This window comes from Diachasmimorpha longicaudata, chromosome 4, assembly GCF_034640455.1.
Source record: "Diachasmimorpha longicaudata isolate KC_UGA_2023 chromosome 4, iyDiaLong2, whole genome shotgun sequence".
In the NCBI taxonomy this organism is placed as follows: Eukaryota; Metazoa; Arthropoda; class Insecta; order Hymenoptera; family Braconidae; genus Diachasmimorpha; species Diachasmimorpha longicaudata.
Genome location: NC_087228.1, coordinates 857,944 through 875,471, shown reverse-complemented (window position 1 = coordinate 875,471; position 17,528 = coordinate 857,944). Strand labels below are relative to the sequence as shown.

General features: G+C 38.7%; 2 protein-coding genes and 1 long non-coding RNA gene across 3 annotated transcripts in view; 2 read left to right on the top strand and 1 right to left on the bottom strand.

Moving 5' to 3' along the window:
* Nucleotides 1-17,528, bottom strand: part of LOC135161894 (nuclear pore complex protein Nup88) — a 96,777-nt gene that overhangs the window by 62,671 nt on the left and 16,578 nt on the right. The gene's annotated exons all lie outside the window — the stretch shown is intronic.
* Nucleotides 253-8,559, top strand: LOC135161899 (uncharacterized). Its single transcript, XR_010298869.1, has 2 exons — nucleotides 253-875; nucleotides 5,781-8,559. It is a non-coding gene; the product is annotated as an uncharacterized LOC135161899 (long non-coding RNA).
* On the top strand, nucleotides 883-8,559 carry LOC135161895 (uncharacterized). Its single transcript, XM_064119870.1, has one exon. The coding sequence runs from the start codon at nucleotides 1,001-1,003 to the stop codon at nucleotides 3,083-3,085; it is 2,085 nt and encodes a 694-aa protein (XP_063975940.1). The 5' UTR covers nucleotides 883-1,000; the 3' UTR covers nucleotides 3,086-8,559.

Genomic DNA, 17,528 nt, shown 5'->3' with positions numbered 1-17,528 from the left:
GTCCCAAATTATTCGCAAACCTGTCAAACTATGTCTTTGATAAGTGTGACTGATTCGGCTGATCAGTTGTGGCAGGACATTCGAATGCCCTGTCCTATATGGGCAGTTTTACCCCGTTTTACCCCGACAAAATACCCGTATAAATTGAACTTATGTATGAGAGCCAGAGGTCCTCTCGATCGTACTCTGACTTTCTTGGAGTCTTTAGAAACTGAGTCTACAAGACACCGTGGGCTGCTGACCAATGTTGTATACCCACATTATTTCCCTATTCCCAAGTACAGTTCAAATACTCTAAGCTCCCAACCTAGTCCCCATCCTAACTAAATGGGTTTGCACTCAAACCAATTAAACCATTAGGTCCCAACTGTCCCCAAAAGTCCAGACAGATTTTACTATTCGCCATAAATGTTGGCACCTCCAAAAACTCCCACTCCTCAATTTTCCTCCTTTCCACCTTAATTCCAAGTCTCATGTCCTGCAAGGGAACTCTCCCTTCAGTCAGTTCAAAACCACCCTGTACCCAGTCAACACCTTTCTCAAATTCAGAAGTGTCATCATAAAATAAATTCATCAAGTGAATACTACATCGCTTCTCCAGTTTTCTCTACATTATAAAGAAAAACATTGTTTCTTCGGAACACAACATAATTCTGGCGACGAGGATTGGGATGTCCAGCACTCTAAAGCAGTGAATTGAAGTGGAACTGGCAATTCTACCCTGTGGACCGAGTGGCAGCTATCAAGTTGCTGAGAACGTGGACATCGTTGGAGACAAACTGAAGGACTATCGCGAGCTAAGGAAATCTCTGCAGTTTGGTTGAACACACTGGAACTAGCAACTCCAGCACCGATCGCAACGAATCGTTTCCGCAGTAAGTTCTGTTCATTTGAGTATTCATACACTTAGACACTTCCGTTACTTCCCATAACTTCCAAATACCTCTATAAATTTCTTTTGAACCCAAAACATAGAAATCAAATTTCAACGTTCAACAAAATGCCTGACAGTACAGAGAATAATCAACGTACAACCGACAAGCCCATGTCTTATGAACTCTCATTTTTAATTAAACTCATTCCCGAAACTTTTGATGGAGATAGATACAAAATTCGCAGTTTTATCAAACAAGTTGATGGAGCTTTTGAACTTGCGTCTGCTCAGCAAAAGCCAGCACTTTTACTCTATGTGAAAAGTCGTATCACTGGCAAAGCTCGCGAGCAGATCGACATTCATTGCAGCCTCACGACTTGGGAAGAAATTTCTGACCTTCTCCTAAATCTTTATCATGATAAGAAAACTCTTGATCAATTGTTCGAAGAATTGAATTCTATACACCAAATGAGAAATGAAAATGTCTCACAATATTACCAGAGAATTGAAGACCTCTCATCGCGTATTCTCGCAACAATTCACACGACCGAACAAGACGAAACTCTCCTACCGGGCTCTATCGCAATGGTCACTAAGATCACTCTAAATCGATTTATTTATCACACACACCCTCAAATCTCGCAAATGCTCCGCTACCGCGAATTTACTACAATCAATCGAGCTTTTACTGCCGCGGTAACCGAAGAAAAAGCCCTTCGAATGCAATATAATTCGTATGCTAAATGCAGACATTGTGGTAGATCAAATCACACGAGTGATGACTGCCGACTTAAAAATAGAAATTCAAATTCCTTCACATCACGTGAACATAAACAGATTCATTTTTCTCAGGAAAATTCTCACCAAAATACTTTCAAAAATCAAAATCAATCACAAAACCCAAATCGATTTAATAATCAACGACTCAATCAAAATTCGAACCGATCAAATTCTCAAAAAACGTGCAACTACTGTAAAAAGAGTGGTCATGTTATTGAAGAATGTATAAAACGATTTGCTGCAAATGTAAAGAAAAACCGGGATAACGCATCGCAAAATCGACAACAATCAAGCGTCAACGTTAGCAACCCAATGCAAAATAAAAATTTTCAAACGGTCAATCGTAATTTACATCAACCAGAGCTATCTGAACAAAAAAATGAAGCTCCAACTACCTCTACAACTTTAAATTCATTTGCTTTTCATATACCCTCGAATAACAACGAGTTAACATATATTCTCTTTGAATCCCCTCATTCAGACGATTCTGATCAAATCCTTAAATTTTTGGTCGACACTGGAGCGGCCGTCTCTCTCGTAAAAGCCTCGAGTATTCGTAATTATAAAATCATCAATCCTGAGCCAATTATCCTCAATGGTATTAAACCCAACGCACCGATCATGACTCTTGGACAGACGGAACTAAATTTGTCGGTCAATTCTAACTCTTTCTTTAATAAATTTCATGTCCTTAATTCGGATACAGGAATCCCATTTGATGGTCTCGTGGGACAAGATTTTTTCCAAAAGCATAATTGCAAAATCAATTATCAAAATTCGACAATCTCAATCGACGCGCTACCATTTCCCTTACCACTACAAAGTAATGCTATTCTATTTCACAACGCATCACAAATAATTATTCAACCTCGCTCTGAAATAATTGCAAAAATATCGCTCATGAATCCTCTCAACCTCGACGAAGGTATAATCACCGGTCAATTTCTCGATAAAGAAGAACAAGTATTAATTCCCACAGCTCTCGTAAAAGCAACAAATAAAAAAGAATCGTTTATTACAATTATAAATCGATCCGCAGAAGAGAAAATCATTCCGAAACCATGTTTACCGCTTTTATCTCCTCCTCATCAAATGAAAGTTTTTCATATAAATAACAATTCGAATAACTTAAAAAAAAGACATGAATTACTACATGAAAATCTCCGCACTGAACACCTTAATCCGGAAGAAAAACAATCATTAACCAAACTCTGTGAAGAATTTCACGATATTTTCAATCTCCCAGACGACAAATTATCCTATACCTCAGCGACAGATTGTAAAATCCCTACAATCGACAATATCCCAATTCAGGTAAAATCCTATCGGTACCCCGAGGTACATAAAAACGAAGTTTCCAACCAAATAGAAAAAATGATGAAACAAGGGATCATAAAACCCTCTGTAAGCCCATGGTCGAGTCCACTCTAGGTCGTCCCCAAGAAAATGGATGCTTCAGGCCAACGAAAGTGGCGCATAGTTATCGACTATAGAAAACTTAATGAAAAAACAATAGGAGACGCGTACCCTCTTCCAAATATAGAAGATATATTAGACCAATTAGGCCATTCTCATTATTTCACAACACTTGATCTGGCAAGTGGTTTCCATCAAATCCCGATGCACCCCGATGATGCCCAGAAAACCGCTTTTTCGACCCCATCTGGTCACTATGAGTACACGCGAATGCCCTTCGGATTGAAGAATGCTCCTGCTGTATTTCAAAGATTAATGAATAATGTTCTCACTGGCCTCACTACTACCCAATGTTTTGTCTATCTAGATGACGTGGTTATTTATGCAACTAATCTCGCTGAGCACGAAACAAAGTTACGTAACGTTTTTAATCGACTGCGCGAAAATAATTTGAAACTCCAACCTGACAAGTGCGAATTCCTCCATGAATCTTGTCAATATCTCGGACACATTATTTCTAAAGATGGAGTTAGACCGAATCCCCAGAAAATCTCGTGTATTCAACAGGTAAAACCTCCTACGAATCCTAAAGAAATCAAAATCTTCCTCGGAATGGCTGGTTACTATAGAAAATTTATACCAAACTTTTCCACAATTGCAAAACCATTGACCTTATTATTAAAAAATGATGTACCATTCGCTTGGACGGAAAAACAACAAGACGCATTCGACAAATTGAAATCGATTTTAACCAATGAACCGTTACTCCAATACCCAGATTTTTCGAAACCTTTTACGGTAACTTGTGACGCATCGAATGTTGGTATCGGTGGCGTCCTATCTCAGATTATTAATGATAAAGACTTACCTATTGCATATTATTCACGGACATTAAATTCTGCTGAACAGAATTATTCTACTACAGAAAAGGAATTATTAGCAATCATTCAAACAGTTGAATATTTTCGCCCCTACTTATACGGACGAGAATTCACTATTTACACGGATCACAGGCCTCTTCAATGGCTATTTAATTGCAAAAATCCATCCTCAAAACTTGTTCGATGGCGACTGCGCTTATCGGAATACCAGTACATTATTAAATACAAACCAGGTAGAGTCAATTCTAACGCTGATGGTTTATCGCGCTTAATTTGCGATACAAATCCAGAAAATAAGACAATACTTTTAATGAACAAATCCGAGAAAACTTATCAAGATTTTACAAAGTTTCATTACACGAATCAAGATGTGATTGATTATCCAAAAGAAGAAACTCCCCTTTCTAAATTAAAAGGAAATATTGTATTTCTTTGGTCTGAAGATTTGGATAGAGAAAATCAATATTCAGAATACATCACCGAGAATTTCGATACGAATAGCCTAACATCAAACCCCAATGGATTCGAGAAATTAACTAACGATCACCAAAATTTATTCATTCTATTTCCTAAGAGCAAGCATCATGACAAGATTGATTATCGAAATTTATTTCAAACTTTTATGAAATTCAAAGTTGAGATTAAATCAAAAGACTTTACTCTAATACCTCCAAAATTAAAAAACGGAGTTAAGCCTGAAATCTTTAATGAAATGGTTAAATTTATTTTTCCATCCAACAACGTCAAATTTCTTAATACGAAGAAAATCATCCCTCAGAATCTAGACGAAATTAAAATCATTCTCAAAGAATTCCATGATAGTAAGTTATCTGGACATAGTGGTTTCAATCGAACGTATTCAAAGGTAAAAGAAACGTATTATTGGCCAACAATGAAGAGTGATATTCGAAATTACATAAAGAAGTGTCACTCTTGTCAATTAAATAAAACTAATTTCAAACCCACTAAACAACCAATGGAGATCACAACTACTTCTGAAAAACCTTTTCAAAGATTAGCAATTGACGTTGTAGGACCATTACCCTTGACAGAACAAGGCAATCGTTTTATCATTACTGCTCAAGACGATCTCACAAAATATTCGTTTGCATTTCCTGTTCCCAATCACGAAGCTCAGACGGTTGTTGATAAACTTCTTAGTATTTTTGTTTACTTTGGAATCCCTCAAACTATTCTTACCGATCAAGGTACAGATTTTATGTCAAGTCTCATGAAAGAAATGACTAACCTTTTTAAAACTAAACATATCTCGTCAACCCCATATCATCCGCAAACTAATGGTGCACTAGAAAGATCCCATCTCACTCTTAAGGACTATTTGAAACATTATATCAATAAAAAACAGACCGATTGGGATACATATGTTCTATTTGCAATGTTCAGTTATAATACTGCAATTCATAAGTCAACTCATTTCACTCCTTATGAACTTCTCTTTGGTCACAAAGCTTATTTACCATCATCTATCACGCAAGACCCCGAATTTCATTATACCTATGATGATTATATTCGATCATTACAATTTAAATTAAATTCTTCCTTTCAAATGGCACGAGAGAATTTGATCGAATCGAAATTGCGAAGCAAAGAATATCACGACAAAAAAATTCGTCCCATTGAATTCAAAGTCGGTGATTTAGTTACAATCGAAAATAAAGGCACGACCCCGGGTCTTTCGAAAAAATTGAGTCCCAACGCGAAAGGACCATTTAAAATTATTAAACTATTCGCGAATCAAACCGTAGAATTACAAATTGGTAGAAAGTTAGTAAGATATCATACTAATTTACTAAAACCCTATTTTTCAGATGAATCAAACAATCCTGATTCTATTCCTACTTCCTCTCCTAATTAATTGTAAAGACTTTTATTCTTTTTATCCTTTTGAAAATACAAGTGGTATCTTTTATAATAAAAAGGGAATCGTTCAAATCACTAACTCCAAATTAACTCTTCTCACTTATCTCAATAGAACTCATCTCAGAGACACATTCGATATCATTAATAAATATTTAAGTAAAACTGAAGAAATTTGTAAACAGACGACGAATGAAATTACTAAAAAGAGTAATATCAGTTTCCATTGTGATCATTCAATTGATCTTATTAAATCAGAAATGACAGAAATTAAAATAAAGAATGATATTCTTCGACAAATGACTGAGAGATCAATTATCAGAAGAAAGAAACGTGGTCTCATCAATGGATTGTCTTATATATTCAAATGGAGTTTCGGCATGCCTAACGCAGACGATGCCCAATATTATGAAAATTCAATAAAAATGTTGACAAATAATAACAAACAAACACAGACATTGCTGAAATCACAAGTTCAAATAATTGCAAACGCAATTAGAAATTTCAATAACTCCTTGTTTTCCCTTGAGAGTCAAGAGAAAGCAATGAATGAAAATATTCAGAAAATTAATTCTTTCACCGCCCAGACAAACTCTTACATATCTCATTTAGAAATGATAACGACACTCAATCAACAAATCACTATACTCCATATACTTGTTACTCAAGCAAACCGCGAATTTTCTAAGTATATCGAAGCTGTTAATTTAGCTGACCATAATATCGTCTCTCCTTTTCTCCTAACCCCACAAATGTTACATGACGAGTTAAAAAGATACAAAAATATCCACGAACTAATAATGGACCCAAATTTAGAAAATATCCATCACTTTTTCAAGCTTTTACATTTACAAATTATGTCTACAAAAGACAATATCATTTTTGCATTACAAATCCCACTTGTGGACAAAATGAAATTTGAACTCTATGAAATAATCCCAATTCCTATCCAACATAATAATTCACAATTTTTCTCCTACATTATGCCTCAAAGCAATTACCTCCTATTATCACAATCTCGATCCCAATACACTTTCCTTAACGGATTGTCTGATTGTCATGAGTACCAAGATGAACAATACATCTGCTATCACCTGCATACGATGACTTCAACTAGCAATCCAACGTGTGAAATCGAGCTGCTATCTCCACATACGACAAAGATTCCAGCATCATGTACAACTAAAACCATCAAGGCAACCATCGAAACCTGGCATCATATCGGAAGGAATCAATGGATTTATATCCTCCAGAAACCAACAACGCTTACGATTATGTGCGGAGAGAATGAAAATCACCTAGAAGATGTCATTCTCCAAAAGAGTGGATTAATCCAATTGGAACCCGAATGCCGAGGTTACACAGACCAGATCGTCATTGAATCAACACGCGACAGCACGAAAAACACGACTTATTATATTCCTCATATGAATATAATCGCTGACGACTGTTGTATCCTGCAGACTCATTTCAGTACCATTGAGTCCATTACGCTGAAGCCAATTCATCTAACCAACATCGACCTCAAGGACCTCCAGATAGCTGATAAAAAACTCAACGAGTTCGACGAAATTATCACAAAACAAATGAACGAACCATTCATTGTCACCCATACTAGATGGTATAATGTCGCCCTTGGGATCATCGCAGCATTCATCATTATTATCATTATTTTTCGTTGCTGCAAATGTTTTGGACAAATTGATTTTTTCCATCGTCTCCGTTATCCTATTACGAATCCGAGGAACCGTGAAACGAATCCTCCACTCATCAGTAATTTCGTGAATTGTATTTTTGACTCATCAGAACCATCATCTACATCAGTCAATGAAATAGTGACCTACCGACCAAGACAGGATGTACCTGCTGTCCCTCATCGAATACCTGAAATTTCGGATGACGACGAAGTCCCACCAATTATTCGTTTTCCAACGCGCCAACGACCTCGTAGAAGCACAACACCAATTTAATTTAATATTTAAACTTTTTGAATTCACATCTAATCTTTTAAGCACATTTACATTTGACTAAATCTTAGAGTCTTTTATCAGTTACGAATCTTAGATTTACAATTCTATCAATTAATTCATCTATTATTGTAATTCAAAATATCTTATTCAATTTTATGATTTATCCTTTATAATTCAATGTATGTTATTCAATTTTATGATTTATCCTTTATAATTCAATTTATCTTGTTCGATTTTATGATTTATCTTTTATAATTCAATATTATTATAATTCAATGTATCTTATTCAATTTTATGATTTATCCTTTATAATTCAATTTATCTTATTCGATTTTATGTTTTATCTTTTATAATTCAATATTATTGTAATTCGATGTATCATTTGTTAACTCTCCGTTAACAAACTTAAGGAGGAAGGTGTTGTATACCCACATTATTTCCCTATTCCCAAGTACAGTTCAAATACTCTAAGCTCCCAACCTAGTCCCCATCCTAACTAAATGGGTTTGCACTCAAACCAATTAAACCATTAGGTCCCAACTGTCCCCAAAAGTCCAGACAGATTTTACTATTCGCCATAAATGTTGGCACCTCCAAAAACTCCCACTCCTCAATTTTCCTCCTTTCCACCTTAATTCCAAGTCTCATGTCCTGCAAGGGAACTCTCCCTTCAGTCAGTTCAAAACCACCCTGTACCCAGTCAACACCTTTCTCAAATTCAGAAGTGTCATCATAAAATAAATTCATCAAGTGAATACTACATCGCTTCTCCAGTTTTCTCTACATTATAAAGAAAAACATTGTTTCTTCGGAACACAACACCAATATCTAAATGATAAGAAAGAGGGGATTGAATTCCACTATTCCAACAATCCCTTAACATTGATCAAAAAAGACGTATTGGTAGGTTCCAATGTGTCGCAAGAACAAAAACTGACGAATCATTATTATCACCAATTTCAATCCACTCTTGTTACCCCATGAAGAATTTTTCCAATTTGGTAAGAAAAACATCTATTCTAGAAAATTGTGAGATGAAAGAGAGAAGAACTGGTTCCAGAAAAAGACCTTTAACGAATTCAACCCCTAAACGACAGATGAGACTAGCTCCTGGAATGGGTTTTAACAGGATAAGCTAATTGTGGGGAGTATTGGCTAAGAGGTCGAGTGAAGTTGAGTACAAAGAGGTTAGCCCAAAGGCTCATCCCACTGATGAAGAGAGAAAAGTGGTGGTTGACATACACTGAGTTACAAGAATGATGTAAAAGAAGAACGACGAGGAAAAGGTGAGAGACTGGGAACGAATAAAACATTGTCCCTTTTCCCGAATGCCGTCGGCAGTGTCTACTACTCTACTTGCCAAGGATATATACCTTGAGGATCGTTAGCCCAGACGGTTATACGTGCGGAATCTCAATGGAGCTCTTACTACAGCAAGAAACAAACCAACGAGGATAGTAATGCCGGTCTTGGGGGGGTTTTCTACTAGAGGTTCTTACGATTCGGTGGACTCTATCTGATATTTAGTGACTTAAGTAGTTGTCGAGTCGACTTGCTATTTTTTCGTCTTTTCAATGGAATTTATAGGGGTTTTAGTTCTGTTTAAGTGGACATATGACTTACCATCAGAGTGCAATTTTCAATCCCATTGCCTTCTAGAGCAAAATGTTTATTTAAAAAAAACGAATCCTTAGGCCCTCAGTAATAACCTTATATAGAGCCTAATAATTTTATTTTCCGAAATAATCGAATTGAAATTCTTACTCTGATCATAAGTTACATGGCCACTTGCGTGTATTAGTCATCGAATTTCTTCATGTTCGAGAAATATTCTGGATTTTTTCAGGTTGATAGGGAAAATATGAAACAAACTTTTTTGATAATTAAGATGACTTAATCGCAGTAATCTTAAGAAAATTAAATTTCATGGATACACTGATGGAATCTATTTTCAAATACCTAAGTTACATGTTGACACTAAGTCAAATATTTAGTTTTACATCTAAAGTGATTGGTCATAAGAAACGTTTATAACTACCTAGATTGAATCGTTTTATCTTCTATTTTTAATGTATTTAAATATTAACTTCGATGAGAAATAGAAATATATCCAAAGTCCAAACACAATAAAATGTGGAATTGTAGAAAGTTAGTTGAAACATGGAAATGGCAAATAAGTCATATATCTTAAAACCAAAAGTCTTTTGTAAAGTTTTTCTTATTGAGTTGTCAATTGTAATTTGAGCTCGGTCTTAAAGTGTTTGAGTGGTAAACTCTTTCCAGAGACAGTTTACTTTTCTCCGACAAAAACTCAGGTATTTTCTATCTCTCTGTTAAAGTCACATGCGAGGCCCTTTTGTTCAATTCACGTAGCATGGAGACTAGGGATGGGGTCAGTCTGAGCTATCACGGGGGTGTAAGGCCAACCCTAATATTACGGTCAAGGACCTAATTGGTCCCCTACTCCTTCAAGTGCAATGAACACCAATATCTTAGAAGCCTAGACAAATTTTTAGAATAAGACTAGAAGGCAAATCTATTATATACACGGAGATGACTAGTTCGGAAACCCTTCTAAACGTCTCCTAAAATTTCAAGTTGTTATCGTAACTAATATACCAAGTTCAGAATGACTTATAAACCACAAAAGTGGAAATTCCTGGGCACATCTTGTGAAGGAGAGCAGTTTAGTACTCCAGGGCAACGGACCCACCACTTGGAATACCCGAGATCCAGATGGGGAGGTAACACCCTCAAAAACCTAAGCAATTCCCCGTAAACAGGCCAAATTGTCTCAAAAACGACTCTAATTAATAAACCGAAATAAGCACAGGGGAATTGATCTAATAAAATAGCGAAATATCCGGAAAAAACACTGGGGAATAAGAGGAGAGGGTAGAATGGAATAGACGGCATTGACGGCATCATTTATCACCTCGGCATTTTGGCCCTCGTCACGAAACGGGTCCACTCCGGTGGGACAACGAGCGGTAATAGGCATCACGCTTCGTCTTCCAAGGACATTGACCAAGTGAAAAGCCTGAAAAAAGTCCATGTAGAGGAATCAACACGCACCTTTGCCCCTACCGACATGTGCCGAAGGACAAGTTTGACGGGCCAGATGATTACATGGGGCGGTGGTTCCATTAAACGAATGACGAAGCGTGTTGTCTGTACATCGACTATGACCTATGGGAAAACATTCATAATGGCACCTGTCAACCATTTTCCTTACAAATGGAAGACATCACGTTATTGCCAAATGTTTTTTCTCCTCCATCTTTTTATTGCTCTTTCGCTCGTCTCCGGATCCAGCTTGAAAGTTGCTTCCAAAAGTTTGAGATGAATTCAGAAAACAAGGAGAGAAGTGTACTCAGTCCTCGAAAAACTCTCCTCCAAGGGATAAAAAGAGTGCAAAGAAATGAAAAAAAAAGGAAATGGAAAAGAGATGATACTCAGGAGTTCCCTGTCACTTTATTCCGAGGCTTAGATTAAGTCCGCAAAGAAAAATCTATCCAGACTCCGATGAAGTAGAAGTGGAGAGAGAGAGAGAGAGAGAGAAAATTGAGGAAGAAAAAAAGCTGAAAAGCTTTGGCAATATGGGTGTTGTCTCGGGATCTCACGGTATCTTTCTTTACTGCCTCATGCGGGGTAAGGGTGGCAGTGGATACGCGGTTGGTGAGGGGGTCCGAGGCAACTCTAACTCAATTTAGATCGAGTGGCGGACATTTGTTACCTCGGCCTCATCGCTCTGGCTCGCTGTACCGTCTGCCTTTATCCTCGAGGTTTTTATTTCCTATTATTTATCTGGATAAATAAGTCAACTAGCTTCACGCCTGGGGGGTGTATTATTGATGAAGACGTGGGGTTCTGATCGGTTACAATAATTCATAGTCAGCCGGATCCTCGAGGAGGTGAATTGATTGAAGATGGCAGCAGACGAGAACTTAATGTCTTGTGATGAGCTCAATAATCTTAAATATAATAGATCTGGTGGCGATTCTTTGACCATTCCACGCCAAAGCTACCAGATTGATCAAAGAAAGGAGTCAGTTGACAATCTAAGTAGATCGAACTGTACGCAACCAATAGAAAAAAATACAAAATTTATTTATAAATATTGGAAAGAGTAATTTGTGAATTTACGTCGAATTAGGTGGTGGGGGAAAATAGCCAGTGTAAATAACCCATTATGGGGGGTACATCACTTTAAACTAAATCATAATATAACATAAAAAAATAGAAAATACTTTTTTCATTGCAGAAATTTCTAAAAATCTTGGTAATAAAGTTGTTCTCAGGGCACAACTTAATAGCCTTGAGAATAAAAATGGAATGATAAGAATGAACGGAAAGTGTGGAATGTTAGACGAGAAAATTTGACGACCGACAAAAACACAGACAAATTGCTTGATAACGACGAAAGCGATTCATGCCGGTTGGACTTGGGTGTAAATGCGAAGTGAACAGTTCCACTGAACAGCTCTTGACGAGTCGCTTGGGCTCCTCGACCTTTATAATCCTAGGATAATTACTAGCCAGGCAACTGGAATACCAACAGCCCACACCCCCCGCCCCGCCCCGCCCGGGTTAGGCACTATGGGCCGTTTTGTCGTTCTCCTCATCGTCGTTCACTGCACCACACACGAGAGATTAATTGTTATTAATTATTTTCCCGTCCAGTGAGAGAAGCAAGAGGATGGTGGAAGGGGGGAGGTAATTTTCCGTCATCCAGCGGGCGAACGGGTGAAGAGTACAACAATGAGTGCGTCCCAGGGACAAGTCAGCCTCCCTTTCCATCCCTTTTTTAACCCCCAAACGAGCTCAGGAAGCGACCGCTTGAAAAGTGCAACCTGTTCCGTTCCCTTGGTTCCACCCTCTTTTTAAACCTAGTACAATTCAGCTTTTAAAAAATTTCCTTCTCAATTGTGTGAACTCCGGACTGCAGTTAACGCTGTTAAATTTCATTTCCATTGTTCGACAATCGCTTTTTTGTTTCTCCATGAACAACCACTTCTGTCTTTTCACTCGATTTGATTGCTCACTTTTCGGCCTCGAGAGAACATCAGTCGGTACAACTCCCAAAACTGTTGTAAACTTCCCTCACAGCCACCACCACCACCACCAGTTCGTTGCTTCTTAACAGTTTTAGTGGAGCTTGGAACATTGAGAGTTACGATTAGATCGCATGTAAACAATGCAGGTCATCAAGAAGAGCTCCACCGAGACTGATCCCTTCTCCGCTTCCTTATTCTTAATTGTCATTGTTCCATTGCTGGCTGAATTGTTGTCCACCATAACTCGTCAGTCACTTGATCCTGCTACTGGACAACCGAGGGGTCTCACACCCTCCACCGAGGGCTCGCCGTTGTTTGCGACTGAACTGGGTGCTATATTCCTGTCCAGTTGTTCAGCTTCTACCTCCTCATCGTCTTATTGTTGGTGGTTGCACAATAGTGTAATTGCGGTGGTGCTTGACCCGTCCCACTGGGATCGGAAGGGGAAGAAACCAAACGAATTTAAGACTACCAGAGGTGCATTACACTCACGATACCCCAAAAAGACTCCCCTGAATATTTCAAGAATAAATTTCTCGCTTACAGGGAGAGACGAACTCTCAATATTTTTCGCATTAGTGTTAGTCGATAAATTACAAACTATTTTTGGGATTCTTTCGAGGGGCTGCGCGCACCCAAATTCGGTGACATCGTGACTTCATTTTGAAGTCGCTTACAAATTCGGTAATTGGAAAGGGGACGTGATTTCAGTGACTTCAAATTGCAGAACTAATGACTTCATTTGATTTCAATTTTGTAGTCAATGATTGCAATTAAATTGAAGTTATTAACATCACAACAAATATGATTCAAGAGAATAATGACAATCATCGTAATTAAACTCTTTATTGCTAAATTTATAACTTGCGTACTATAAACCTTACACTCACATAAATTCCCCGGAAAATGGTGGTAGAGAGTCTTCTCTTTTGTTCTGCTAAGCGTTCGATATGCAAGCGATATTTGGTTCTACTGGCTTTAATTCATTTCAGAATCGACTTCATCGAAATTGAAATCACCTGATTTCAGTGGCTTCGGTTCATTTTAAATCGATTCTAAATTGATTTCACCATCGAGCGACACCATAACTTGACGAGTGGGTATAGAATCTCGCAATCTTCAATATCATCAATAATCGATGATAGGATTACACGCGATTTCGTCGATTACAGATGTTTAAGATTGCTATCGCTTGCAATGAATGATATAGCCTGAAATCGTGTAATCAGAACGTACTGAATTCTATTCAAATATTATTATAAAAATAAAGTTATTTTATCTCTCTAAGAACTGAAAAGTGTGATCTCATCAGTCTTTTTCAGTCCCTGAAGTACTAAAATATTGTGTGCCATACGGAAGTAAAATATGAAGAAACTATTATTTTTCCTAAAAGCACAATATGCTATTATTGTCAGCTCATCTGTGGTCTGTCATGAAATAAAAACCGCTCGATATCTCCAAATGAATTCCTTCCTTTCCATGAAACAGGTGCAGCAATCACAAATTTGAAAACTTCCATGAAATCGGCCATCGTTCTCACCAGATTTCCAAATGAATGACTCCTCGGCCAAAAACTTTAATTAGATCAATTACCCAAAAATGCTTTTTTGACATATGCCATGGTTTCCACGTCCAGGATTTTACCCATTTTAGAATGGAATCGGGCGGTTAAGCAGCAATGCGAGAAGAGAGATCCGACTGAAACCGCTGAGTGCCAACCACGGTTGGTTCATGCATGTGAAGATGAGAGGTACAACTGGAAATAAGGGGGTACAGGAGGCGGGTATGGGTGCAGATGGTGTGTATGGGTAGAGAGAAAGTATGGTGCGTACACCATAGAGGAGAGGGGAGGGGGTAACATACACGGTGGAGACATGGTGCGCGGGAGTAGCCAAGCGAGGCTGTCCGCAATTAAAATAATTCCCTTTCTGCCTGCAGCCGAGCGGAAAGAACTTACCAGCACCCTCCGCGACTACCCTCGACTCCACACATGCATACCTTCTTCTTCGTTTCCCTTAGTGGCCCATACACTCCCCCTTGTTTACCCCACCGACCACCTTTCTACCACCCTTCATGGTAAGCATAGCTATTTTAATTGTGTCGCCAGCTACCGGGATGACCAGTCCACGCGGGACGCTTCGTTGGAATGAACGCACTCATTCTGCTTTTGCTTTTCTCCCCCTCTACCCCTTCTTTTCCTACCAACGATGCATATATTCTGGACCCACTGTCTTTCTCGTTCGAGTGTTTTCCACAGATACTGCTACACTGTAACAGCAGACGCGTTATGCTTTACTCTCGAGAATTGCCCCAGGGTGATTGCGTAGCCGGAACCTGAAGTGCCGGTACTACTGTTTTCGAGCGAGAGGGGAGACGAGGAGAAGAGCTAGCTACAGCAATCTAAAGCCTCGGGTGACATGGACTGTGTCCTGTAAAACTTTATATTTGTGTCGTCAACAGATGTAGAATGGGGTTGATTTATTGATTACTATGTATACCTCGTTTTTTTTCAGATTAAGTAAGAAAAAAAATCTCATATTTTGAGCAGTAGATTGATGGTTTTGATACGAAAAGCGCTCTTAAAGAAATTGACAACAATTGACACCCAAAGTTCGAGAACAGCGCAGCTTAACATATTATATCGTCATAATAAGGCACACACTTCCCTTCGATCGATGATTATAACATGTGGGGTGGAGGTGGAAGGCATCAACAGCCTTGATGAATGTACCACATGAGGTATAAATTTAAGTTGAAATTTTCGGGTTCAAAGGCAGTTGTTACATTCACTGTTTTATATGCGAGTAAATTCTATGATATTTCATACGCCCAGTGCTCCTTGATGAGCAACTTGGCACTGGATGTACTGCCGCTGACAAACCGAGTGTAACTATCACGACTGATGCAGTGAATTTTTTCAGATGCAGACCGCAGAAGGAAAATCAAAGCCGTCTTGTAAATTCCCAGGGGTTATTGTGAAAAGTTAAGTACGGTGACAGTTGCTCTTTCATTCTTTCTTCACCTCGAGACCTAGGAGACTTCAACCCAAGAAGCATTCATCAACTTCCTCGAAGTCTGAATCCTCTGACTGTGATTTTCGACTCGACGAGCCTTATTTATTTTTTATTCATTTTCTTACAGCAAGTGAAGCTCTATTCTACACATTTCTCCCTTTTTCTACATCATTTTGATCTGCTCTTTTTACTCACTTACTCGTGAGAAGTCTGTCTCGAGACGCAGATATAATGGAAGCCAGAGAGACTCTACCTGATGTGGTTGGTTGGTACGATAAAAAGGGAGATGCCCCTGCAACTCTCATGCTCTGGCGATTCCAGATAAAGATTTCCTTTGTCGTGAGAGATTATTCTCAAAGGGAAAGAGTGCATCTTACCGACCTTGGCAATTCATTTATGATGAATCGAGAGAGAGCTTTTTCACATTGGTACTTCTGATGGTTATCTGATGGTTATTCGTGACTCCAGTAGAAAAATAGTTGATGTTTATCAACGAGATTTATCTGTACTTGTCGACGAAATAATGTATCAAATGGAAAATATCATTGGACACTGACAGAAATTTGTTGAATTAATTACTCGCCGATCATTATCACCAGTCTCATCAAAGATATTAAACCCTGAAGAGGGAATATCCGTAGCAGTCAAGTCAGGATGGAAAAATTTTAATGAAATAAGTAATTAGAAATACCGCATGGATAATATACGGTGCAATTAAATCTAAAAGAGCCACCTAGCCTACTTGGTCCCATCCCAGTGATTACAAATACCAGTACACTAGCCCTGGAAGAGAGACCGCGCCTCCGTACGGCGTCACTACCAGGGTGGTGTGCTTCGCTTTCGGATGGTAGCATGGGTGGAGCCTCAACCGGATGCGGATTCATAATTAAACACGCCCTTGAAACAAAATCATTACGAGTACAGCTGAATCCAGATGGGTATGGTTGGTCTTCGAGAAGGACACCCATTCCCATCCCTCCCCACCTAATTTTCTCGGGGGTAAATTGAGGAGGAACGCTTTTCCGGGGCAGAAATGACTATTAGCTGATTGTCATTGATCGGAACAGATCAATGATACCAATCAGAAGGATTGTAAGAGTACGAGAATGATCGAAAGCAATGTTTCCTGGATACTCTGGAGAGATCTGATTGGTGGGTTGTCATTGGTCTCCACCAGAATTGATAAATACAAAAGGCGGTACACCAAGGTATCTTGTTCGCCACCCGATGATCCTCCTGACGGGGAATATCAGCGCTGAGTAGAGGGGGAATGAGGGAAGATAGGGTTGGGCATGCGAACCATCGTAGAATTCTCGCGGGATTCGAAGTCGGTACCACCCACTGAGTCCATCGCGCCGGTCCGGTCACCACCCTCCCCCTTCTCCCCCTCCCCATCCCACGAAGTTACTACGGAATGACTATACCCTTTTGCCTATTTTCCGCAACCGAGTGGAACGAAATTGTGTACGTGTATTTTGGTATGTCGCCGTAGAATGTTGGCGAGCTTTGAATTTCTGACAATTTTCCGTCTACCAATTGCCGAGTTTTCCGTTTGCGAGGAATCAAAGATTATTATGTTGGTCAATTAATTGGTAAATGATAACTCTTGTGATGATGCACCAAATGAATTTCTCCATAACAGTTTCACCGTCATTCAT